A 26366-nucleotide genomic window follows, 5' to 3' on the forward strand; every position below is an offset into this window, starting at 1 on the left:
AAATAAATTAAGTAATATAAATATTGGATAGGGCTAGGGCATTGGGGCGCCTAGAGTGTAAGTTGATGTGGAAGGGATAAAACAATTAAGACCCATTAAAACTTCAAGGCTGATGCTTAATTTTATAAAAAGGAACAATACATTTACAAGATTAATACCGTTGTCTTAGCGTTTTATAAAAATAGTTATTAGGTAGAAATAAAAACAGTATTTTTTATTAAATTTTTATTTCTTACTTTGGATAACATTCATCGATATACATATAAGTACATACATTCAGCTTTATATTGATACCTAGTTTTGAATTTATATTATCTTTTTCTTGAATGAAGTTGTAATAAAAAAATAATATTTGCCATTAGATTTTCCCCTACGGTTTTAGAAAATTAACGCGCTCTGGTACCGTAAACTGCGTTTACATTTAGATTTTGTGATTAACAAACAAATGTGTATTTACGAAAGTTTTCATTATTTGAAGTTTGAATATTTTATATAATATTCTCAAAATGTATTAATTTTAAAGAAAAAGCCTCAAAGCAGTAAACATAAAATATAGGCCTTTTGTTTAAATTCGTAATACTATTTCAAATAAGTTTTTTTCATTTTTAAAGGTTTTCCTACATAGTTTGTAAATATAGGTACTAAAATGTCGGTAGAAATATACTTATATTTATTAACCTTAGGTACATAATAGGAGTTATTATGAATAATATATTGGTAAGGATATGGTTAGACAGTAGAAAAGCTCGTCAGATTATTGTTAAATAGTATAGTTGTTAAATAGTACTACCTTACTAAGACTTGTAGATTATTTTTAAATACAGAGAAATACATTTACACGTATATATGTATATAAAAAATTAACACACTGCAACAACTGCGACAAAAAATAGAAAGTAGGTACACACAATCGCGGGAAAACAACTTAAAGTTATCCAATCAAATAATATTTAAGCATGTATTTAATATTCTTTAGCAGTACATTGAATTTTGTCGTGTTACTAAACTCTTAAAAGGTAAAACATTTATATATGATGTTTTTGGTAACAACTAAGCTACTTTTTTTATTTTTTGAGATAATAACAACATTGAATAACTATTATTTTTTGTATAAAATCGCACAATGAACCGTGTTTTACACTAATACCAAGAAACTTGGGGATGTGATGTTGTTCACGAAAACCTGACCTAAGAAGGCAAAAATAAAGATGAGACCAAGAATAAACGAAAAATTAATTTTTATAAAGAAAAAAATTACCCTCTGCCCCCATCTTATTTTATTTAAAGTGTGCACATTAAACAGAAGGTTAACATAAAATAATTTCAATAAATAACCAAACCTCCATTGACGACGGCCTCCGTGATCGAGGGGTAAGACTCTCGACTAGCAATCCGGAGGTCGCGGTTTCAAATTCTGGCGGGCACAATAATTTTTTTTGGATTTATTTGTGTTATTTCACATTTAAAATAAAACACAGTATATTTGCGGCACGTTCTCGAGTGGAAGACACTCTCAGTTTCGCTCTGGTGTAAGATCACCATTCAGAATTGAAACGTTGCTTGAAGTGGCATTGACCGTGTTTGATGACTAGATCTGAATAGCCAGATACTCCACATCTTCCTCTTCCCATCTCTTTCCCCTTCTCACTACCTTCCGCCTCTCAAAATACCCCTGTTGGGGAAACAATAGTCTCACTGGCTGCAGATGCTTGGGAGCCGTTGAGACTCTTGTGCGGTACTCCCACAACATAAGTAAGAATAAAACAAAGTAAGTAAAAAGCAACAAAAATCGAGAGATAGCAAAGTTTGGGTCAAGTCACACAAAAAAGGATTTCTCTTCTCAAAAAGTCGATGAAATTTTTTCTTCGATTTCGAGACAAGTATCGCGGCGTGAGCGCAAAACATGGCATTTGACATGATTTTTTCTTCTAGCTTGATAATTTATTAAAAATTCTTTGCTACATAAACAAATATGATATTTTATGAACATCACTCAATTAGATTTAGGTACAATTTTCATTCATGATATGCTTTTTCATTCACTGATCAATCAAATTACATCTTCCTCGTCAGCATCATTTGGCACTATGACGCCCTTAATCCTAAGAAACACAGTTTGTTCAAATTTTTTTTTATGTTAAGTACATTTATTAAATGCACGCTTAAAATGAATTACTACAAATAGAATCAAATATTTTGACTAGGTGCAAAGGGCTCTTTGGATGAGATAAATTTATCCATCTGGTTCTACAGGTCGGCCAATGAGCTCATAAACTCGTTAAAGAGAGCTTGAAATTTTTATTAATTCATTTATCTATTTATATGTATAAAAGAGTGCCGTGGCGGGCGGGAGACGTGGATTTGATTTTTATACAAATCTACAGTTTTATTACGAAATTGCTGACATTTTGCACACTCGAACTTCAAAACAAGAGTAAGACCACAGTCAACACGAGATTTCGAAAAAAAACACCCCATCCTCTTTTCCCACCCTAAAGCAGAATTTTGATACTTCTTGATAAAATTTTGCACATTTGACGTTCAAAATAATACGAAAATTACTGTCCTCATCTGATTTAGAAAATATCTGCGTAAAGCCCGGGCTAGGTCGGGAACTTCAGCTTGTACGTTTATAAAACTTTTCAATTGAATAAACTTTGATCGATTGATTGATCGTAAAATATTCATTCGATTGAATAATCAATGTAAATTCATTCGATTAAAAAATCGATGAATATTCTATTGTAAAAATAAACAGTTGAAGATCATTCAGGTGCAAATGCAATTCATTTGGCTATAAATGTCGGTAGGTTATAAAGATCACTTTACTGAAACATCTATTAAAAATCAATGAAATAAGAATCTTTAGATATTGTCTACCTCTTTTATTGATTGCTACATTTTAAATGTTAGCCGACCTGTAAATCACCAACCAAATCGCTCGGAACACTGCACAAAATTATGCTATTTAATTTACCTGTATTTGGTTTTAGAAGTTTTTTTAAAAATTTAACAAAATAAGTGCAAAAAAATCATGATACAGCTATTTATATCGAATACAGTAATATATATTACATGCACGAATAAAAGTAAAGAACGCTTATTATGATAATAATATGATATGTTTTGGCATAATTTTTAATATTATCATTTACGCAATTGACATAAAATTTAGTAAATGGTATTCAGTAATACTTCAAAAGAAATTAGCGCCATTTAAAGCCTCAATAATTATCACATTTATGAGCGTTATAAAAATAATGCGTTGAAAATTATCCAGAGATGTTATTTAAAATTAGTGCACTTTCAGTTACGTGAGTTCAAAACTGGATAAAATTTGCTATCTACTCCTTGGGATGGATTCGTAGGCGATTCCTCGAACTAAGGTTACCGCGGATTGTTCTATTTTAATCAGCTACAAAAGCTAATAGGCTCTTCATCCTTTGTTGGGAAGTAAAAATTACCTTTAGGTAACAAAGGAGCACAATATAATAATATTATGTTAGTCTTGTATTGGCGCACTTTGGTACGATTAGGCAGGGCCGGACCTAAAACTTTTTGCGCCAGATGCGGAAAGTAAATGGCGCCAACCCTAATTACATTTTAATAATTTAAATAATTACAAATATTCACAACTGAATTTGCACCTCGTTGCAGATTTAGATATACTTTCAGATCACACAACAGAGAGACCACCATTCAGAATCAACAATTTGCTTGATATGGCTTTGATCGTGTGTTTCTTTTCCCGTATGCCATGGGGATACGATATGGCTTTGATCGTGTGTTTCTTTTCCCGTATGCCATGGGGATACGATATGGCTTTGATCGTGTGTTTCTTTTCCCGTATGCCATGGGGATACGATATGGCTTTGATCGTGTGTTTCTTTTCCCGTATGCCATGGGGATACGATAGTGCTCAGTTTGGAACTTTTTTATAGTAATCACATCAAATTGAGGTTACATCAGTTAGATCAAACGATGTGGATATTTCACATAATAGGTAAATTGAAATACCACCTATTGTATTCAACTGACACTTTTTTGGTATAAACGTGAAAAATGCAAAATTTTTGCATTTGACAGTGACCGTCTTCAGGCAATAAGTTTAATTTGAATTATAAAAAAGGTGCAACTGTTTCACAATATGATTATGAACTGTGATTTGCTATTAGTGCCTGTACTAACAGGTGTGATAAAGTTTAAATATATTAAATAATTATGATATATTTCGGTTCAGATTTGTCCCGTTTATGATATTTGTGGTCAGATTTAAAAAAATGTGATTTTTAGCGCTTCTTACGATTTTCCGCCTCGGTTACACTTTCTATCAGAAACTGGGATAGATCCGGCTCTGCTGATGGTACCTTTATTCCAAGTCAGCATTATATGTTGGAGAACTGTTATTACGACTAATTAGGATAAATTATAAGATAGGGGATTAGGCTCATGAAACATCATTGACTTCCAAAACTTTTCCTAATAATTCATATTTTGAAACATGCTGATTATGTTGTGACATTTTATTTATGTAAATGCTTTTAACACACTCATTGAATTGACGAAATACAATCGATGGTTGTGGAAAATGATTACCACATGTTTTGTATTCCCAACCAACGTTATTTGGTATAGGTACCTACCATGTTCATTAAGCGCTAATCCTAACCATTTTGGTTTATCTCGAATAAGGGGATTCCGAATGTTAAAGTTTTATTTTTATTTGATGAACGCTGTTAATATTTAACTATTTGAAAACTGTACGTTGTACAAGAATTTATTAAATACTTGCACACGATGGAGCAGGGTATTAATTTATAATAAATAACATCCATTTACAGAGTTCCTTTTGATATAACTATTAAATAAATTCCATGACATTAAAATAATCTACCTAACTGTATTTAATGGTGTAGTACTTAACCTAGGTTTACAGTCATATAATACGCACATAGATATGTTATAATTCATGTAAACATTAATACTCATTTAAAAATTCAGTACGTAAAGACGACTTAACCCCACCAGAGTCTTTTTTCTTCTTGATGATCCTCGATAGCAAATATACATATTTTCTAGTCCTTTCCACATCGTTAAATGTTTCAGAGTACAATATAGAAAGCCATTCTGTAGAGATAAACCAACAAAAATAATCAAGAATGATTTTATTGGCTTTCACGTTTGATGGGTAAACTGTAAAAATGCACACGACAACAATTAAGGGAATCCTGTATGATTTTTTTTAATGGGATATTTGAAAAGAATTGATGATTTTTTTCTGTGTATGAATTATGTTAAGGCGATGCCATACGCAGTTATTCAAAATCATGGGTTTTTGGTTTGAAAATTTGGTCGCCTAGAAATTTTTCAGATGATTTAATTAAATACTGCGAGTAGAATACATCTTGGCCTTTGAAATAGTCGAGTATTTTTTAGATAAGTCTTTTTATAAGCCCAGAAAAAAATAATGTAAAGGCCTATGAAAACTGATTTAAAGTTCGAAATCTCCTACTTACGAATTCATTTTCGGTTATGATTTTATTGTATAATGTGGCAAATTAAGTTATTTATAAAATGACCGAAAAAAAAAATTTATGCCTGAACATCCACAAAATAAAATAAAAGGCACTTTTTGGCCATGTTTTTTTCTTGCATAAATCAAAACAGGCGGATGGTGTTAAGTGGGAATTTAAACCTTATCGCCATCTACGTAAGGGTTGTTATTAATAGTGGCTCAATTTAAAATATTATAGCCTTAACCTATTAATACGCCATCATTGTACCGTAATTCCTCACCTTTTCACAGTAAAAATACTTTTTGCGAAACTGAAACTTTTTTTTTAAATTTTTCCGAACTATCGCATTTAAAAAAAAATATATACTGCATATATTGTTGTTGTAACTGGGCTAATAAATGATTTTAGTTTGCATATGAGATTCTCTGTTCCTTTTATTTTAAAATGTCTTTAATTTGCCTCATACTTTTAGGCGGTTTATTTCCACAGTAGGACCCTCAATATTAATTTACGTATAAAACAGAGTATTACAATAAATATAATATATATTTCTTACAACTAACATTACATTTAGATATCAGATATTTAAAACATCTACGTAAAAATTCCCACAAAAGTTTTCTTTCAGCAGTTTCTTGTAGCAAACAAATTCCGAAAGCCTTCCATAGGTCTTCCAGGCAAGAGATAAAATATAAAAGATACACTCTACCGTCATAATAAAAAACAGCTGGAAATTATAAAAGGTCACATTCTAATACACGACCTTTCATGTTTATCAACCTATTATAATAAAAAGTACATCAGAATGTGACTATTGAATATTTCCAACTGCCTTTTTACGTATGATGGCAGTACAGGAGACCTGTGAGATTTGTTTTGCTAGGTTGGATGGGAATCTTGATTTAGAGTATACATAACAATAATCATAAGTTGATTGGTATAATATTATACATCTACAATATTTTTTAATTATACGTTTATTTGATAAACTTATCAATTAGACAGTGAAAAACGGAAATCACAGCTATTGAGACCAGGAAGTTGGATGTTGGAATCTTGGCCGAGTTGGTCAAGGAGATGTCAGTAGTGGTGGATAGATCAATCTCTTCAGCGATGACGACATCCACTTGAAAAAGAAATACACAAATTATTAGCAATGCCTATGTTTTATTAAATTTAAGTCATACGTAGATACATCATTAGGATGTTTCTTAAGATTGGTTCTATTTTGAGATGATCGAAACCTGGTTGGTAAGAGGATTAGAGGAAGAAATAAACGAGTTGGATTTTCAAAATGGATAATGACTTCCTTCCCGTTTCAGGACATGTTACTCTTAGGGTAAAGGGATGAAGGTCTATCTATGTATATCGCAGGTCGCAGGGATTAAGTCTTAAAAAGGTTTATGTGATATCATCAGGGACATTTGAAAACGGCTTAATATAGGTAGTTAACATAGCAGAGTTTTAATAGTATCAGCTTGGTGTGAAGCGTGAACAGCTCTCATAGCTCTGGTAGAAGATGATTCATATGGTAGTTACTAATACTAATCCTGTTTCTCGAGGATGCGTAGGATCCGGCAGCCCCCAAGTACGTGACGATGGTGGACAGGCACGTGGGCGCCAGTGCTGCTAGGCGCAAAACGGACACGGGCACTCGCAGGTTCGTGGTGGAGCGTGACAGGCTTTCCTCGCCTTGGTAGTATACAGTACAGAGGATGGTTACTAACCCATGACCGTGTGGTTTCTCGAGTCTGCGTAGCGCCCGGTGGGCCCCCTGTAGGCGGGGATGGTGGACAGGCACGTGAGCGCCAGGCGGCCTCCAGCGGCCAGGCGCAGTGCGGACACGGCCACGCGCAGCTTGGTGGTGGAGCGGGACAGGCTCTCCTCGCCCATGCGCCGGTTGGTGGATATACTAGGGATGGTGAGGCTCTCGTCAACCTGGTGGAGCAAATGAACGATTAATTCCTTACAAATGTATTTTTGAATGAAAAGGAGATTATTTACAACGTAAATGTAGGAAAACGTTGTCAGTGACAGGTTTCAACATATGGAATCCATCTAGCATATATCCGTACCACTACATAGAAATACAACATTTTTTAGCCTCAGAGATGAAATTTTTTGTGAAATAGGACTTCAAGGGCGCGAAATTCAGCAAACATTTTTTAACCGTTAATCTTAACAAATTATTAGATATTATAGATGAATTATTCTTCATCAATTGAATGAGGTACTGAGGATGTTGTCTATTTTATTATTATTTTCTAGGGAATAATTTTATTCTCTTGATGGGTTTGTTGTTTTATTTGATCTATCTTTATTTTATTCTCTTGATGGGGTTTGTTATTTTATTTTATTCTCTTAATGGGTTTGTTATTTTATTTTATCTATCTTTATTGTATTCGCTTGATGGGTTTGTTATTTTATTTGATCTATCTTTATGTGATGTGTACCCAATTTAAATTATTAAAAATTATTCTGAAAACTTTATGCATACATTTAGAACCCCAAAAATAAATATCGGGCAAACATGTGGGTTATAATTAATATGCTAGGTTTAAATATGTAGGTATGTTTATTTACAAGTGTGAGAAAAAAAAACAGGAACGAAATTTCTAAGTAAAAGGAAAAGTGTAGAAGGCAAATGTAAGAAAATCTAAATTTGTGTATTTTATATTAAATCAATGATTTTCACTACTTATATATGTACATAATATTGTACCAGCCAGAGGCTAGGTTACCTTTCAATATTGATTGAAAACCGTTATCGAAATTTTTTTTGAAACACTTTTGACCTTTTTTCTCACCCAAACTTTTGCAATGATAAAAAAAATAAACCTTTCTCAGAACACGTATGAAGGAACCATTTTAATTAAATGGGTCACCTTTTTCGTTTGTTTTAAGGCTCGCAGCACGTAAGCGTGGTAAAGAAATAATGTTTGAAAAAATCCAGCAATAAAGTCTTTAGCACGCTGTAAAACTTAATAGACGAATTAGGTTTTACAAGTTTATTTTTTCAGGTAAATGAGCTTTTTTTTGGAAAGTTTTTTAGGAAATTCTACTTTACTGAACATTATAAACCCGCTTTCTTGTGGGATTAAATGGTACAGAAGTAAGAGTAGAGATCCGTGCCTACTAAATATAATGTCTTAACCATTATGAAGAGAACTTTGTTTTTTTTTTAAATTTAAGTGTTAGTTTATTTTTATTTCTTTCCATATATTACTAGAATAAATTGACTAACATTCGTACGTAATATAATATGAAAACCCTGTAATACTGAAAATTCATGCATAATTTTATTACACAATGATGTAATGTAATATTTTTACACAATGATTTATTAATGTCTATTATTGAATACACATTTACAAATGATTACAGTGGTTTATATTGTAGTACAGAAAAAAAGGTACAAAAAATAATTAATTTTTTTCACAGACATATATTGAAACATGAAAACACACATTTCTATGTGAGTGTATGTATTTTTGGATAATGATGTAATGTAATATTATTACACAATGATATAATGTAATATTACTACACAATGTTGCAGTGTAAATTATTCAACAGATTTTTAATAGTAATGAGAGTCATATAATATAGATATTAATTTATACAGAAATATGCCCTCTGTATTACCGAAACTACTTTTATTAGGATGAATTCCCACTAGGGCTTACACACCACGCATACGGGATTATTAATAGGTTTAAAACTTCAATGAAGTGAAAATGTTCACAGCAACTTTGTACTTGGAATAAATCGTTACACAATAATGTGAATATTACCAGCCCTTTGCTACACTTGAAGTTACTTGTGTAAATAATCCTAGGTCGTGTCGATGTATTGCGTATTGAGGTTTGATTACAGTGGAAGTACGAAGTTCCTGGGACGTATTAAAAAACCAACTTCTACGGCGAACCCGCTCCCAGAATGGAGGCAAGTTTCTGTGATCCACTATTATGAGTTCGTTTAAAAAAGTTTGCGGTCTATTGTGTTTTTGTAATTCACGTCAACAGTGCTATTTCATTCCAGTAATACGAAAAGTTTTAATTGAAGGGGATATTAAGGCCAGCCTCGCCATTTCAACTCAAATTGCGAAGTAATATTGTAAATAAGAAACGGAATGCTGGGGAGATTTTAGTTTGTGAAGTTTTTATCCCCCCGCAGGTGCACACAATGGACTTGATGGAGCAGGGAAGTATCGCAAGAAAGAGATATAATAACTTTACCTTTTTACGGGGAGCATTAAGGACTTTATGTTATTTCGTTGCTGGTTTGTTACCAGAGGCTTGCATTCCATAAAGGCACACAAGCAGTGCTTTCCTTACTCCCATAAAAATATGAATAGTATTAAAATTTATAAAAACGATTGGAGCAAATCAATCTAAACTTTAAAAAATACGCAATACTAAGTTCGTAAAAACTAATATTAATCGCAACGCTGCGCGCGTCGCTCCGTTCGCACTACTGTAAATAAGGTGACAACGGTAGAAACCAAGTGTGCCAAATGACGTACACGTAGGTATAAAGTATGTATAGCATATTCTAGTGCTGAATGTATTCTACAAAAAAGATGTACACGTGTGTGTTTGCGTATTGACGGGATGATTAGTTCATGTTAGTGACGAAAAAGGCTGTGCCTTTAGACACAAATATAATGCCACTGCCAAATTTAGCAAGCAATTGCATATGTTGGTACCTCTATTAAATAGTACAAATAATGATAATATTAAATTGGCCTTTTACATAATTTTGTCTGGTTATTCCGAGGAAAAAAAAGGAAATTTATTATATTCAGTAATTGGCTTTTGTTCATAAATTGAGCGGATATTAGGATATTTGACCCATCAGCTCAGCCATTCTTGGCAACAACTTGGATGAAGGGGTTGTCGGTGGTGAGTAAAAAAAAATCTTCTTATCATTACTTTCTATTTTTCACTATGCCTACCCTTATTAAAAAACCCTAAGCACGCCACTGTTTTGTACCCACTCTGCTGTGGACCATTATTTGTATTCATTATGTAATTATTTGTAACGATTTCATGGCAACTCATGAAATGTAAAGTCATTAAAAGCGATAAAAAGGCCTATAAACCTAACCTAGTTTTTTCATCGCTTTTCATGACTGTATCACTTTTCAAGAGTGTGTTGAATTGCCACTGTCTTGATTTATTTTGTTGCTCTGGGATCCATTTATTGGATAACCAACACCTCTGCCATAGGTCGCCACAAGTAGTTCGCCGAGGTGACTTAGCATAGATTAGTGCTGCTCCTGCCTGCCAGCTGCGTGGTGTGCCAGATCGTTAGAGGCTGGTTTGGGGAGACCCTTTGACCTCTCCAACTGGTCTCTCGACCCATCGCCTTGCACCACATTGGGAGGGATATATTAATATATTCGTCACTCCTGGACACACTGATCTCAAGATATCTGCCCAACCCTCTAATATAATACCCTTAACCTTCCCAGAAATTCCTCTCCTTCCTTTCCTTAAAAAAGACCCTCCACACAGCATCCCAAAAGATGAAATAGGCCCCGAGGGAAATTATTTTCCTCAGGGCCTCCTATGTGGGGTTAATATAAAAAAACGAATACTGTTCTGAATATTTGATTTGAATTTAAATAGTGCTGCAATATTATTTAATTCACTTTTATCAAGTTTAATGTGTAGAAATCCAATTTAATTAAATGTTTAATATAAATATATAATTTTTAAAAAAATCATCATTTACAAGTTTTGCTGTGTAATTATAATTACTCGTGACAGCTGTTTCCACTTTGAATTAATTATATCTTCGGAAGGCGTCACGCTCAATAATAATTACACAACAGAATTCATTCATAAAATAATTATATAAAAATATTATTGAATATAAGAAAACTTAAAAGTATTGGAATACTTCAATAATTATTTTAATTTATTAAAAAAAGAATTATTAAATATTTGATTTAGTTTTCAAGCTATTTAATTTCGAGGTAGGTTTATTACCCTCTGCAATATCCATTTTATTAAAATAATTATTTTACATTGATTAGCTATGATTAATCAGGATAAAAACGAATTAAACGGGACACAAATCAAAGAAGTAGATTCTATCAGAGACCTTGGGGTAATACTGGATGTGAAATTAAACTTCATTCAACACACTGATGCAATCATCAACAAAGCCAACAAAATGCTAGGATTTATAATACGTTTAACGAAACCTTTCCGCAACCTTAAGACTCTATATTCCCTTTACACAGCGTTCATCCGTCCCCACCTAGAACACTGCACACCGATCTGGACTCCTTTTTACCAAGCCCACATTGAAAGCATCGAAAGAATTCAAAAAAAAAATTTTAAACACATTAATTATAAACAGAGATTCTATTTTGTTTTCTGGCCAAAAAAAAGTGTAGTGTGTTGTGCCTTGGGGTTTCTTCTCCCTTCTGATCTTCCAGGAGTCACTTTTCGCTGCTGATTTCCAGATATTTATAAACTTTTTTACTTCTGTCATTTTTCATACTATTATTGTAGTTGTTTACTGTTGTGAATAATGGAGGAAGATTTCCCTCCTGGACCCCCTACAAAGCCCCCAGATCCCTCTCCGGACCTCCCAGACGGGGAAAATGTAGAAATTTCTGACAGTGATTCTGTCATTTTGACTTCTACCAAAAAAAGGAAATTTACTCCTTCTTCCCCAATAAAACTAGACTCGCTTTCGACTTCACAGTCCCCACCAGCACTTTCTCAACTTCCTCCAACAAACTTTTATTCTCCTCATTCCCGTGGCCCATTCATAGTATACGCCCAAAAAACTGAGCAAGGAAAAACCATCCACCCTCTTGAATTTGGCAAATTCCTATCAAATAGCAAGAATCTTTCAATCAAGCCTGGAGGTGTAAAAGCCGAGGGTCGCTTCCGAATCTCCGTCGAATTCCTCTCAGGGTCAGCTGCCAACAGTTTCATCAAAAATGTCTTCATTTCATCTAATTCAAAGTTTAAGGCATATATCCCTACTTTCAATGTCACTCGCATGGGCTTGGTCAGAGGTATCTCGACCGATCTGTCCATCGAAGAAATTCTGTCTTCACTTTCAACCCCCCAACACATTGGCAATCCCATAAAAGCCAGGAGGCTAAATTACAAGGACTCCTCTGAGGGTATAATTTCTTGGAAGCCCTCCCAATCTGTCGTTATCACCTTTGAAGGTCAATCTCTTCCCTCCCATATATATTTATTCTTCAACTCATTACCAGTTGAAATGTATACTTATCCCACCACTCAATGTTTCAATTGCTGCCGTTTTGGTCATACCAAAGCTGCATGCAGATCTCAACCCAGATGTTTTAAATGTGGAGAAAACCACGCAGCTGACCAATGTCCTTCTTCCTCCTCACCTAAATGTTTTAACTGCTCAGGCTCACATACAGCTATCAACACATCTTGCCCAGAACAATCTCGCCAAAAAAATATTAAAATTTCTATGGCCTCTCAGAACTTGTCTTTTCTGCAGGCTTCTAAACTATTCCCGCCTGTCAAAAAATCATTTGCTGAGGCTTTATCCAGCAACTCCTCATCCAACCCTCTTCCCTCCACTACAACAACTTCTTCTCGTTCAACTAAATTCACATACAAAAACGCTATTTCTAAACCGGCTCCTGGATATGATCAGCAACAACACAACTCACTGCTCTTAAATCCCAATGGTTCACCTCTTTCAAATGCCACAAATGGGTGTGCAAATAATTATAATTATAATCCGTCCTCAATGAACTCTCTTAAACTTTCTGAAAAACTCTCCCAAGACAATTCTTCATTTATCCAAACTCTTATTATGCTTCTAATTGACCTTATTTCTTCTCAAACTAATCTACCGTCTAACGCTGCTACTATTATTTCCACATTAAAATCATTTATTCAAAATGACTCTTCAGGATGTCAGAATACTTCAGTGGAATAGCCGAAGTGCTATTTCTAACAAATCTGACCTTCTTAACCTATTAAATTCCAACATTATTTCTTTGGCTGCTATCTCGGAGACTTGGCTTACTCCATCCACCCATTTTAATGTGGGAGGGTATTCCTGTCTCCGCGATGACCGCCCGGAAGGTTCGGGCGGCGGTGCTGCCCTTTTTATTAAAAAATCCATATCATTTTCCCCAATAAATAATATCAAACCCCCCAATGCTGACTTCCAAATGGTTGCAGCTAAAATAAAGGACACATCCTTTATTTCAGTCTATCTTCCCCCAACAGCCCACTTCAATAAACAAACTTGGTTGCAAATTGTAAGTCAACTAAGCCCTCCTTTCTTTATATTAGGCGATTTTAATGCCCATTCCCCCGTCTGGGGTTCTGCTTTCTCCGACCGAGATGGTCGAAGTGTGATGGATTTCCTAGATCAATCCAACCTTTTTCTTTTGAATGACGGATCTCCTACTAGGATCTCACGCCCCAGCACAAACCCCAGTGCAGTGGATCTATCGATATGTTCTACTAGTCTGGCTTCTCTCTCCTCGTGGGTGGTGTCCCCCGACCCTTGCTCCAGTGATCATTTCCCGATCACCATTACTTATCAAACTTCTTTCCAATCAGACAAGTCTCATATTTCGACAAAAATTAAAACGAAACACACCAAATGGGATGAATTTAACTCTCATATGGACAAGTTCCTATTAAATTCACCCGCCACCGATATATTTTCAGTCAAAGATGATTATAATAACTTCAAATCAATGCTCATAACTGCAATAAATAAATCAAATCCTCCCCCTAAAACTAAATCTCTCAAAAAACTCCCTCCAACTCCCTGGTGGGATGAGGAATGTTCCAAAGTAGTAAGAATTCGTAAAGCTAAATCTCTTTCCTATCGTTACAATATGACTATGGAGAACTATCTTATATACAAAAACGCTGAATCCAATGCCAAAAGGGTATTGAGGTCAAAAAAAAGATCCGGGTGCTACAACTTCTGCAGTTCAGTATCTCCGAACACTCCAATTTCGGAAGTTTGGTCTATGATCCGAAGATTTAGATCCTCCTTCAGTTCACCATCTCCTCGAGCGTCTCATTCTAAATGGATCGATGAATTTTTGGACAAAATTGCTCCCCTTTCTGTACCTAACTTAGATGAAATAACGCCCATCTATAATACTCCTATGTCTAATCATTGGCTAGACTCTCCGTTCACCTTAATTGAGCTAAAAAATTGTTTATCAACAGTCAAGGACTCATCTCCAGGCAGAGATGGTATACCTTACAGCATAATCAAAAATAGTAATAATAATGTTCTAAACCACTTCTTAAGCATCTTAAATAAAATCTTTCAGACTGGTATAATGCCTGATGACTGGAGTTGTCAAATAATCATCCCTATTTTAAAAACAAACAAATCACCAAATTCTGGATCCAACTACAGGCCAATCGCTCTTTCATCCACCCTCAGTAAACTTTATGAAAAATTAATTAAAAACCGATTAGAATTTTTTGTCGAGAGTAAACAGCTTCTCTCTCCATCTCAATTTGGATTTAGGAAAAAAAAATCCACTCAAGATAACCTTGCCATCATCAGTACTGATATTAATTTATCAATTTCTAAACAGGAAGTTTGTCTTGCCGTCTTTATAGATATAGAAGGCGCCTTTGACAATGTTTCCATCCCAATCTTGAAAAAAAAACTTCTAGGCCTTGGCCTTCCCCCCATGTTTGTCCAATCTATTATTAATCTATTTCTAGATAGAAAAATTTTCATTGAACTTCCAGATATTTTTCCTCAAAGTAGGTCTATTTGGAAGGGTTTACCACAAGGCGATGTATTGTCCCCCTTACTGTATAATATATACACATATGATATGCATGTCGCTATTCCCCCACAAGTAAAAGTTATTGAGTTCGCAGATGACATAGCTTTCTTCTTATCATCCAAAATCATCCCTCTCGCCGTCAAATATCTTAACGAAGCCATGAATGCCCTTTGCACATGGCTCACGTTAAATGGTCTTGAACTTTCAATCCAAAAGACTCAGTGTGTCACCTTCTCAAACCGCCATAAAAACCCCCCCGTTCAAATTTTATTTAAAAATTCTCCAATCCCCAACGCTTCTGAAGTAAAATTTTTGGGAGTAACATTTGATAGGAAACTTAAATGGTCTTCCCATATTAATAATTTAGTTACTAAATGCGAAAAAAATTTAAATATCATGACGGCCGGCGTGGTCTAGTGGTATACGCTTTTGACTACAGATCCGAAGGTCGCGGGTTCGAACCCGGCGTGCGCAAATAAATTTTATTTGGTTAATTTGTGTTATTTCACAATTAATTAATTAAAAATAATATATAGTATATTTGCGGCACGTTCCAGAGTGGAAGATACTCTCAGTATCGCCCTGGTGTAAGACCACCATTCAGAATTGAAACGTTGCTTGAAATGGCTTTAGCCGTGTTTGGTGACCAGATCTGAATAGCCAGGTACTTCCCCACCTTCCTCTTCCCCATCTCCCTCCCCTCCCCAATACCCTCAGCCTCACAACATACCCCAATTGGGGATGCCATAGTCTCACTGGCTCCAGACGGGAGCAGTTGGGACTCTTGTGCGGTAATACTGTAAAAAAAAAAAAAAAGATCATTATCTGGCGTTTGGTGGGGTGCTCACCCTACGCATTAAGTTGCTTTACAACGCACTTATTCGAAGCCATCTTGACTATGCCTGCCCACTTTTTAGTACTGCCTCAAAACATGTACTTGATAAATTAGACAAAATTCAATCTAAATCTTTGCGAATTATAACTGGAGCGATGCAATCATCACCCACCAATTCCCTTCAAGTAGAATGTTCTGATCCTCCTCTTTATTTAAGGCGTCAACTATTTGCTGACAAATTTGTTCTTAAATGTTTAAATTCTAAATGTCATCAGGTTATCCCCAGCGTCTCGTTGTTCATTGACTCAACTCATTCATCTACAATCAGAGCTTCAACTAAACCTCTTCCTGACATCTGTAAAAATTTTAAGTCTCTCTCAGAGCTTCACATTATCCAAAATGATCTACTTCCCTTATACAAATTAAAATATAGTCACGTCACCCTATCCCCAACAATAATAGAAGGGATCGGAATCCTTAAATGTCATTCCAATCTCCCGGCCCGAACTGTCAATAATATGTTCAATGACATTATTTCATCTAAATGGCCCAACTTTTCTCTTTTATTTACTGATGGATCCAAATCTCCCGACTCTCCTAACTGTGGTATAGGTATTAACGTTTACCACAATAATTCTAATGACAGAATATTTCATTCAATTTCAAATCAATTTTCAATATTTTCAGCCGAGTGCATTGCAATAATAGAATCTCTCAAATATATAATCAAAAATAATTTTGAACATTCCCTCGTTCTCTCTGACTCTCTCAGTTCCCTCCAAAAACTTAAATCCAGTCCTCTTCTTCATCCTGATGATCACTTTGTATGCCTTATTCGAGAGATGATAGCCTCCATTCAAAGCTCTGGTAAAACTGTAACTCTGATTTGGATTCCTGGACATGTTGGTATCATGGGTAATGATATTGCGGATGCCTTGGCAAAACAAGGAGCGTCCAACCCTGTTGTTACCCTCGTAAACCACATTCCCCTATCTGACATTTTTTCCATCATCAAAGATAGATCCCGCAATGTTTGGTCGGAGTATTGGCACATTGCTAGTCAATCCAAGGGAGCCTACTATGCCTCAATACAAAGGACTATTCCATCAAAACCGTGGTTTCAGCAATTCCCTCATTTTTCCAAAAAAGAAATTTCTTCACTCATTCGAATGAGGATCGGACATTGTTCCGTTCCTTCCCATCTTTTTAAAATTCACGTTGTTTACTCCCCAGATTGTACATTCTGTGGTCTAGAAGTGGGAACTTTAGATCACATATTTTTTGGTTGTCCCTCTCTAAACAAATATCCTCTCTTCTATCAAGCCTTATCTAAAATTGCCTCCCCTCCATTCAAAATCTCATCTCTTCTAAGTCTGAACTCGACTCCAATTTTCATTATAATTTTGAAATTTGCCAATTTAAATAAAATTATTATTTAAATTCACCTTTCATTTCTCAATAATTTTAAATGATGGCCAAGAACACCCTTGAAGGGTGAAAGCCAGAAATAATAATAAAAAAAATAAAAAAAAATTATAAACTGAACTTACATTTCTCAAATTACGCCGATTCTATTAATTACCACAACTTCAACTCACTTCATTCACGACGTTTGGTTTTTGACCAAATTTTATTATTTAAAATTCTTAAAAATGGCCTCGACTCACCAGAGCTAATGAATTTAATAAATATTCATATTCCAACAAGATCAACACGGCAATCCCATTTGTTTCATTTACCTACATGTAGAACTAACTTTAGAAAAAATTCACCAATTCCACGTATATGTGCCCAATATAATACTAAATTTCAAAACATAGATATTTTTAGCAATACACTTCACAAATATCGATTAGAAGTAACTTGTACGATCGAAAATTAATACTATAGTATGGAATGTATCCAGAGCATCTCCTATCCTCATCCTAAATTCCTATTCCACCCCTCCTCACCTAAAATATATATATATATATATATATATATTTTTTTTTTTTTTTATGTAATAAAACTCCATCTCCAATCAATATTAATATAGGAGACTTTTTTGGCTTGACTGTTTTTAACATGTATATATTTATATTTGTATTTTATGTATAAGCTGTTTGTCTCTTACCTTTACCAATAAATAAATAAAACAAACTGAGATTATAGAATCAAATTTTGTATTAATACAAAAGTGTAAGCATTCCTATAATAAGGAATAAAAAAATATTAGTAGGTTCTCTTATCAAAAATTATTCTGATTGACCTGTTTCGATTATATGACCACGAAACAACTTAATAATTAGTCACTTCTCTAAATAATTCTTATTCGAAATATTCATGGCTTATTTATCTCCAGTGGCGTGCAAGTTTTGCTACACAGTTCATAAATAATATTGTTCAAGTTCATGTAATTTTCTTATGCTCGTTGCTTCTTTGTCAACTTTCTCTTCCTTTGCCTTAACCCCAGCGTTCCAGGATTTCAGAAATTTCCATTTGTAAGTTGTTTATTCCTCTATCTGCGCAAACTTTACTGAAGTGCTTATTTGGATATAAATAAGGCTCAGTGCGTTGGAAAGTTTTGAGACATTTGATAATATATTATTCGAGTTAGATCCAGTTCATTAAATACAGGCGACGCATATTGTTTTGATTTAGTAGTCTTTCGTGGCAATAGTACTCAAATTAATGCAAGGTGGGGCAAAGGTAATGTCTTAATGTGAATGTGACATCATTTTTGCAAATGGCCACAAAAGTTATTGGGCTTTGATATTTATGTTATAGACAGATAGAGAATTAGTTGACAACAAACATTGGCGCTATACACACCTTAAGAAAGCGGAATTATTATTATCATTATCACCAATTTGACCAATTTCCGGTCTGTTATTTTAACGCAGCGTGAATTTTGTCGTCGTTTTCCTCGTTGTCCTTCGTCGTGCGAACTAAGCGTTTGTCTGAGCGTCTTCGGCAAACCTTCAAATAAACTTTCCGTGAAAACACAGCCCATTTTTTATTTTTTATTTTATGACATTACTTTTGCCCCACCTGCTTAAAACAACAGATTGGAAATTGGTCAAATAAGCAGTAACAATGATGCCGCGTTCTTCAGGTGTATATCGATCCATCGCTTGTTGTCAACTAATTGTCTATCAATCTACAGCATAAATGTCAAAGCACAATGACAAACAAATTATGACACATTCACAATATGACATTGCTTTCGCCCCACCTTATATTATATAAACATGTTTTAAATCTACGTTTACCTACCATCTAACACGTAAACTAATATGTGCAAAGCTATTATTGACTTAAAGAAGTGTCTTATATGAAATGTGTGGGAATGAAATATGGATGTCTGAAAAGTGGAATAACACGCAATGGTGATAATGATATTCACATAGTATTAATAATAGTAATACCCACCAGTGGAGCTAAAGAATGTGCTCAAAAGATTGTGCCACTACGAGGTATTTGAGCTGTGTGCAATTGCATCGAAGTTCATAAAGTAAAGCGCCTAAGGGTAGTAGTGGAAGTAGGGGTGATGGTTGGAATACACTAGACACTAGGACTAGGCAGCTCTAGTTCTGGATACCTGTTGAGGTTTCTTGGCAGGTTTTTGGATTTGAGAAGGCCCGTAGATGTCCTTGGAGGAACAGAATATTCTCACAGTCGTTGGGTGTTCCGTGGTGGCTGGACCAGGGAAGGCTGTAGATGGGGAGAGGGTGGGATATTTTGGGATTATCTTAGCGCTCCGCAGAGCCATTAGGTTGTGCCTCTTGTGCATCACTGGTCGGGTGTCGCTCCGGACCAAGGATACGTCCACCTGTAGAGTTTCGGGATTGAAACACATGACAAACACAACATAGAATAACTGTTTTCTCATAACCCTAAAACACCCATTTCTGTATTCAACCGCTTTTTCATCAATAAAGTAGTTGAAAACTCAAGGTTAAAACGAAACAATTAAATATCGCAATGATTATTCGAAAACTACACAATTTCACTATCATTATGTTTCAACAGATATAGCTTATTTTATTGGTTAGAAAGCACTTGAAAATGACTTTGCAAATGAAGCGGCTGTCATGCGTTAAAAAACTAAGCCTCCACGAAGAAAACTTACTGATATGAAATATTTTGAATCTATTAAAATTCTGGTTAAATTATTTATTTTCCTATTAAAAACGGGACCGGAGGCCTCTAGCGAAAGAATTGACAGATTTCATAACAAACTCTCAATAAAGCACGAATATATTATGAAGAAGTCGGAACGCGTGTAAATAATTTTTTTTCATGTTTTCGCATCTCATCCATTATATTTATTCGGAAAAGGCCACCTGCGTGAACACGTGTTTAGATATATTCTTAGCCACTAATATTTTATTGGGAAATGGTCATGCAATCACATTTTTAACAGTATTTTAATGAAAAACCGTATTCATTTTTCTCACTGTGAGGGAAAATAAATGTATTTAATGGACTCCTACAAAATGAAATGAAGTAAAGAAATGCTCATCTTGTATTTGGATTTTTGAACATGAAAAAGTTCCTTCGCAATTTTTACTATTGCGTGATTTAATCATTCTTCAATAAAAATTCATGAATTAATCAAAACATTTTTCACTTTGGAGTAACGAGAAACAGTTTTTAAAGTTTCGTTGTGCAAACTTACAAGAAGCTTGTTATATAATAATAATGCACCCAGCGAGGCGGTCTGCGAACGACTCGGAAAACTCTCCAAGCTGAGAGAACATTACAATATACCAACTTGTAGAAATTATGAAAGGTCTCTAATTATAAATGCAAATTAATTTTGTGCTCTATTCCTAACTTAGCACGGAGAGGTCGCTGGACGATTGCACAAGAACCGTTAGGTCGAGTGCGAACTATTACTGAGTTAAAGCGAACATTGAAAAAGGTTTTACTTTCATATTCATAGCAGGAAACTACCAGTTGAAAATTAGCATCAAAGTCACATCATTTTAACAAGATGACGTGAGGTGGGATAGATGAGAGTAAAGGTTATTTACCCTTTGAGTCAGTTATTCACTAATTTTGTTATATATTATAAATATTCAGAAACTAGATTTAGGTAAAAGGCGAACGAACGGTCTTAAATATATTAGCAAAACCAGATATTAAAGTATTTTGGAAGTACTAGAATAAACGGTGCAACGCAATCTATGCAGGATATTATGGGACTTACCTGAATTAGTGACTTGTTGATGCGGTGACTTTTTTAAATGTTCTTTTTTTAAATAATTTACCATTTTTTATTTCAAAAACAATTTAAAAAAAACTTCCACATATTGTCACTGGTCATCCAGCCGAGAAACCTCCCAACCCCTCATATTGACCATAGAAGTCCACTTCCTACTGATTTTCTTCGTTTTTTGTTGAAAACAAAAAAAAAATCATCAAAAATGTCACCGAAGACCAAAATTTAATTAACATTTTTTACTCCAAATAATGTCAGGAATCACTGGTGTAAGTCAAGTCCGTCCCTTAACACCCTGTGTAAGGTCGTAATAGAGGCCTCGTAGTGTTAGTTTGGAATAATTGATTGTGGATGGCAAAAATAAAATTAAAAAAATGAAAAGGCTTAGTTATCACCGACATCACCACGAATTCAGCCACTTCTGGCCTAGATGTAAATTAAGCTATTATATCCGTCAGGTTATTTGATAGTGCCTTTCATAACATTATTTGTATCCCTTAGTAATTAAGAAACTTGTTAAGTAGAAGCAACGTATGACATTTGCAGTTTAGTTGTAGCCGCCAACTTCAGACATCAAATATTTCAATTACTCTGAAGTTCGCTATTTTAAAATGATTATATAATTATTACGAATCTCAAAAACTATTGAGAATTGACACTAATTTAAATATTTTTGCTTGGACATGTCTCCCCTAGTAAAAAAAAGGCTGCGCGGCCTTTTTCATACAAATTTTAAATTCGGATAATAGGCCAAAATACCGAATAAAACTGAAAAATATATTTTTTTAATCAAGGAAAATCAAATATCTAATACGAATATATGCTATTTTATTTGTTTTATTTAATTATTTTTTCAGTTTGGTTGGGTATTTGGGCTTCAAATCCAAATTTAAGTTTTCAAAATTACGCGCCAAGAACCAGTCACCCTGCATTTCGCTCAACATCAACATCATGTTTCATAATAAAAAATATTCATATTTCCCAAACATCAAAATATTTGTATCTTTCATCCATGGCGATTTCTGACACACTAAAAAATGTAAATTAATGAAATTTATAAAATATATCATTTCAAGGCAATTAGATTATTATTTAACTTTGGGGTAATAGACATAGACAAGCACCCAAGTTGGGTGGTGACTGGGTGGGTGACTAGGTTAGTGTTAGTTAGGTACCTTCTCCCCGTTGATGAGCCACGTGATGTGCGGGGCAGGGTGCGCGTGGCTGGTGGTGCATGAGGCCTCCAGGGTGTCCCCCGCCGTGTAGATGGACGCCCCGAAGTTGATTCGGGGGTTTTCCACCTGGGGCTCTGAAATATGACACATATTTATTGAATATAAAGAAAATTAACCATTTCAATACCAGAGTTCTTCCTCAGGAACAAAAAGAATTGATATAATAAAAATAATAATATTTTTTTTATTTTTTAAACGAATAGCTCCGTATTTTTCGTATTCCTGATGACGTCTATTTTTTCTGTTAGATGGTAATCTTTATTCCAGCGACAAACTAAATATTATGATCGATCCAGTTTCTACTGTTTTGATTAGACTAGGATCAATTATCAGGTTTATATTTTTTAATGTTGTTTGTACTCATGTTACACTGTAAAATAATATTTTTTTAATTAAACAATAATTTGTGTGATAGGTTTTTTCCTTGCTAATAAAAAATCCTTTCAGGCCTAAAAATAATAATAATCAAATTTTCAATAATTTTTCAAGGTTTTATAAAGCATAAAATAAATTAAAATATGGAAAAACAGGGCGGTGTGAAAGGCTTAAATCATATTTATTATAAAAATAAAAGCGTGTTCAAAGTATTTAGCTTAATATGGTTGCCTATTTCTTAAGAAAATAACTCACGCAAACGGGCTGCCATGCAATGTAGCACGGTTATACACTTTACCGATAGGCAAACTTTTTAACTTCTTTTTAAAAGGTAAAAGAATTTACCTTGCAATGTCCCCCTCTTTCTCATAAACTATGCATATTTGAGAAGGTTACAACGAAGTTCTCAGCGGTAGAACTATATTATTTGATGACAAGTTTTCCCGCTGCGAATATCGAAAAAAATTTCCAGAAAATAATTACAAAAAATAATTCGATATTCTGGGATTGCGTCGCAAAGATGGCAGTCGCAATACCTCCTTTCAAATAATGATAAAAAGAAACGGTTATAACATTCCATTACAAAGCCGTTAATAAAATAAGTATCCGCCTTTGTTCCAAAGATAAGGGTTAATATGACAGAAAGGGTATAGGGACGCGCTTTATGTTTGTGCTTGGGTAAGTACCTACAATCCGACAAAATATTCTTATGTCATTCCGTATTCCCTTAACGCATTGCTTTTTGAGAATAAATCACACGAGCCGAGCCGAGATGTGAGGTTCAAAAATATTTTTTCCCATTGAATAGGTGGTAATTTTGTAAATAAGTGAATTTTAATATAATGTTACACGATAAAACAATAGGTAACTAGTTTTCAAAATTAATTTGAATACCTTAATTTAACTAACTTTAATCAAATACTCTATAATATTAAGAATAGGAATAAACGCAAAACAAACAAATAACTATTTGTTGAAGTTGCAGTATTCAAAATTTAAAATCTTTTTACACCTTCCACGTATATAATTTTCATTTGCTAGTGCAAAAAACATTTTTTGTGTATTTTTGCATGATTAAAATTACCAATTAAGCCTAAACCAATTTAAATTTTGTTGTTTTTCTCAAAACTAAATAGTGTTTGTATTTTATTAATTTCCTCAGTGTTTGTAAATTGTTTTGTTCTTTCAATCCTAGATCCTATAAACATAATTTTTCATTTAGAATTGTTATTATTATCTTCTTTTTCAATGATATATTACATTAATAGGTATGAAATTTAAACCTTTAGAAGAGTTTTTCTAATAAAAATTGAATAATATGTTCCTTTCAGCATTTTTCCCACCTTATGAAGAATGCGTTTTCCGATGGTATATATTTTCTCCAAATCTTGGGAAATATCCGCAGACATCACAACATTGCCTCTCAAACAAGTCCGTTATTGAATAGGAAATCTCACACAGGAGGACACCGTAGAGGTCGTATATTTTATTCATAATAAACAGCTATATTTACATTGAAGCGGAAATAGGCCGCGAGAGTCTGTTGTTATTCCGGGGAATAATGTATCTCACTATCCCGAAACATGCAAACCTGTATCTGACTGATTGCAAACTTTTATTATTCTTTTCCGTCTTTTCTGTGTTTCCTTGTATTCTGTTTGTTTTCGATGTTAATAATAATTACGCATTTCTTATTAGACATCGCTTCAGAAACCCATTTTAACCAACGGAGCTAGAGATACTTTCGCATCCATCATAAGGGTAATGTTGTGAGTTGTCAAGCTGAAATGTAGGAGACCAAGGAAGTAATAGGAATCTGGCTATAAAGATCTGATCACTGAGCTTGGTTGAAACCACGTCAAACAACGATTCTGAACGGTGTCTCTTATAGGGTTGTTCCGTGTACCTACTCCGGAGACGATTGCTTCCAATCTGGAATGGTTTAAAAATATACCGAAGATGTTCTTTATATATTAATATTATATAAACTAATCGGCCAACATAATTATTTGGAAAATATACACAGGAATCTCGTTGTGAGAATTCACATTCAGATACATTACCGAGATCCTTACTTCGTTTCGAGGAGAGTGGTGAATATAAATTCACAGTAGGATTTTGTATGTGGGTAAAAATTACGAGTTCTTTCATCTTCGGAAGGAAGTGATGTGTAAAATATTAATCTAAATATATTCTGGATAAGTAGGTACTCCTTAACATCCTTTCAGCTTGAGAATAACTCGGTAAGATACAGAGTATCGTACATTATGGATTTTTACGAAGAACAAAACAGATATATTATGGGCATTATCTTGACGAAAGTATACTACGTGCATATGAGAGCCGAGAAAATGGCGGATAACCGGGGCACTAACCAAATCCGCCCTTATAGACTCAGACACAGCGAAGGTTTTCTTCAAACATATTTTATCAAATGTTGAATGTTTATTTATTATGCCACTAATAACAAATAGGCTAAAGGTAAAAAGTGGGTGTGAAAAAGGTATGAAGTTTTTTTGTTCGTAAATTGATAGAAAACACGACGCATGTAATATATTCAAAAACTTTTCAGCCATTTTATATTGCACATAAGCTTTACTGTATTCAAAGTTTAAAAAAAAAAAAAGAATTAAAGGGATAATATGCAAATCTGTGTTAATTGTATTAACTATTAAAAAAATATGAAAGAATATAACCTTCCGATTACCCAACGGATCGATTATTCGAAGAATTTCAAGTGCCTTCATTTAAAGATCTTTATACTAAAAATGCATTAATTCAAATCATAAAAGAAAAAGACAAGTATTAATTTCTAACTGAAAACCGTACTCGACTTAAATATATTTTTCCATGCCCAAAATTAAACACTTCCTTTGCAAAAAATTATTACACTTACCGAGCAAGAATTTTTTTCAATCGACTGCCTGAAGAAATTAGAAACATTAATGATAACATCCAAATAATAAACACTGTGAAAAAATATTTTAAAGACAAACTTACAAAAAATAAAAATGTTTCCAATTGAATTAATCTTAAGAATAACTCACTTCAAATAAGTTTAAAATCATTTTATTTTTAATTACTTACTTATTGTAATAAAACAATGTACACTCCTCTTCCAGCCACAAGCTAATGCTTCTATGGAAGAGGGGTCTTGAAATATTTGATCATATATTGTAACAAATAAACAAAAATGTACATATATAATAAATAAATAAATAAAAAAATTCGATGCATCTGACGCCAGAGGCGCTGCTAGTGGCACGCCTTATGTACAGGTAAGCAGTTGTGATTCTTTTTAAATACATATACCTATTTGAATTTCTATTTTTCGAGATTGAATGAATACAAATCTTGAAGGCAAAATTTCGGTCTTAAGCAATCGGGAATTGACTCGGTTTTA

At 34.0% G+C, this 26366-nt stretch overlaps 1 protein-coding gene across 1 annotated transcript in view; it reads right to left on the bottom strand.

Annotated features, from left to right (window-relative positions):
• Positions 1–5797: 5797 nt before the first annotated feature.
• The window catches only part of LOC149421261 (nectin-3-like), a 261104-nt gene continuing 240535 nt past the window's right edge, over positions 5798–26366 (bottom strand). The window contains exons 4-6 of the mRNA XM_089635448.1: positions 22529–22662; positions 7244–7454; positions 5798–6642 (exon numbers count right to left, since the gene is read on the bottom strand). Coding sequence (XP_089491574.1) covers positions 6494–6642; positions 7244–7454; positions 22529–22662 — 494 coding nt within the window. The 3' untranslated portion in view covers positions 5798–6493. The remainder of the gene's footprint in view (positions 6643–7243; positions 7455–22528; positions 22663–26366) is intronic.

This window comes from Hesperophylax consimilis, chromosome 9 (assembly GCF_061612785.1).
Source record: "Hesperophylax consimilis isolate HC1 chromosome 9, BYU_Hcon_1.0, whole genome shotgun sequence".
Taxonomy (NCBI): domain Eukaryota; kingdom Metazoa; phylum Arthropoda; class Insecta; order Trichoptera; family Limnephilidae; genus Hesperophylax; species Hesperophylax consimilis.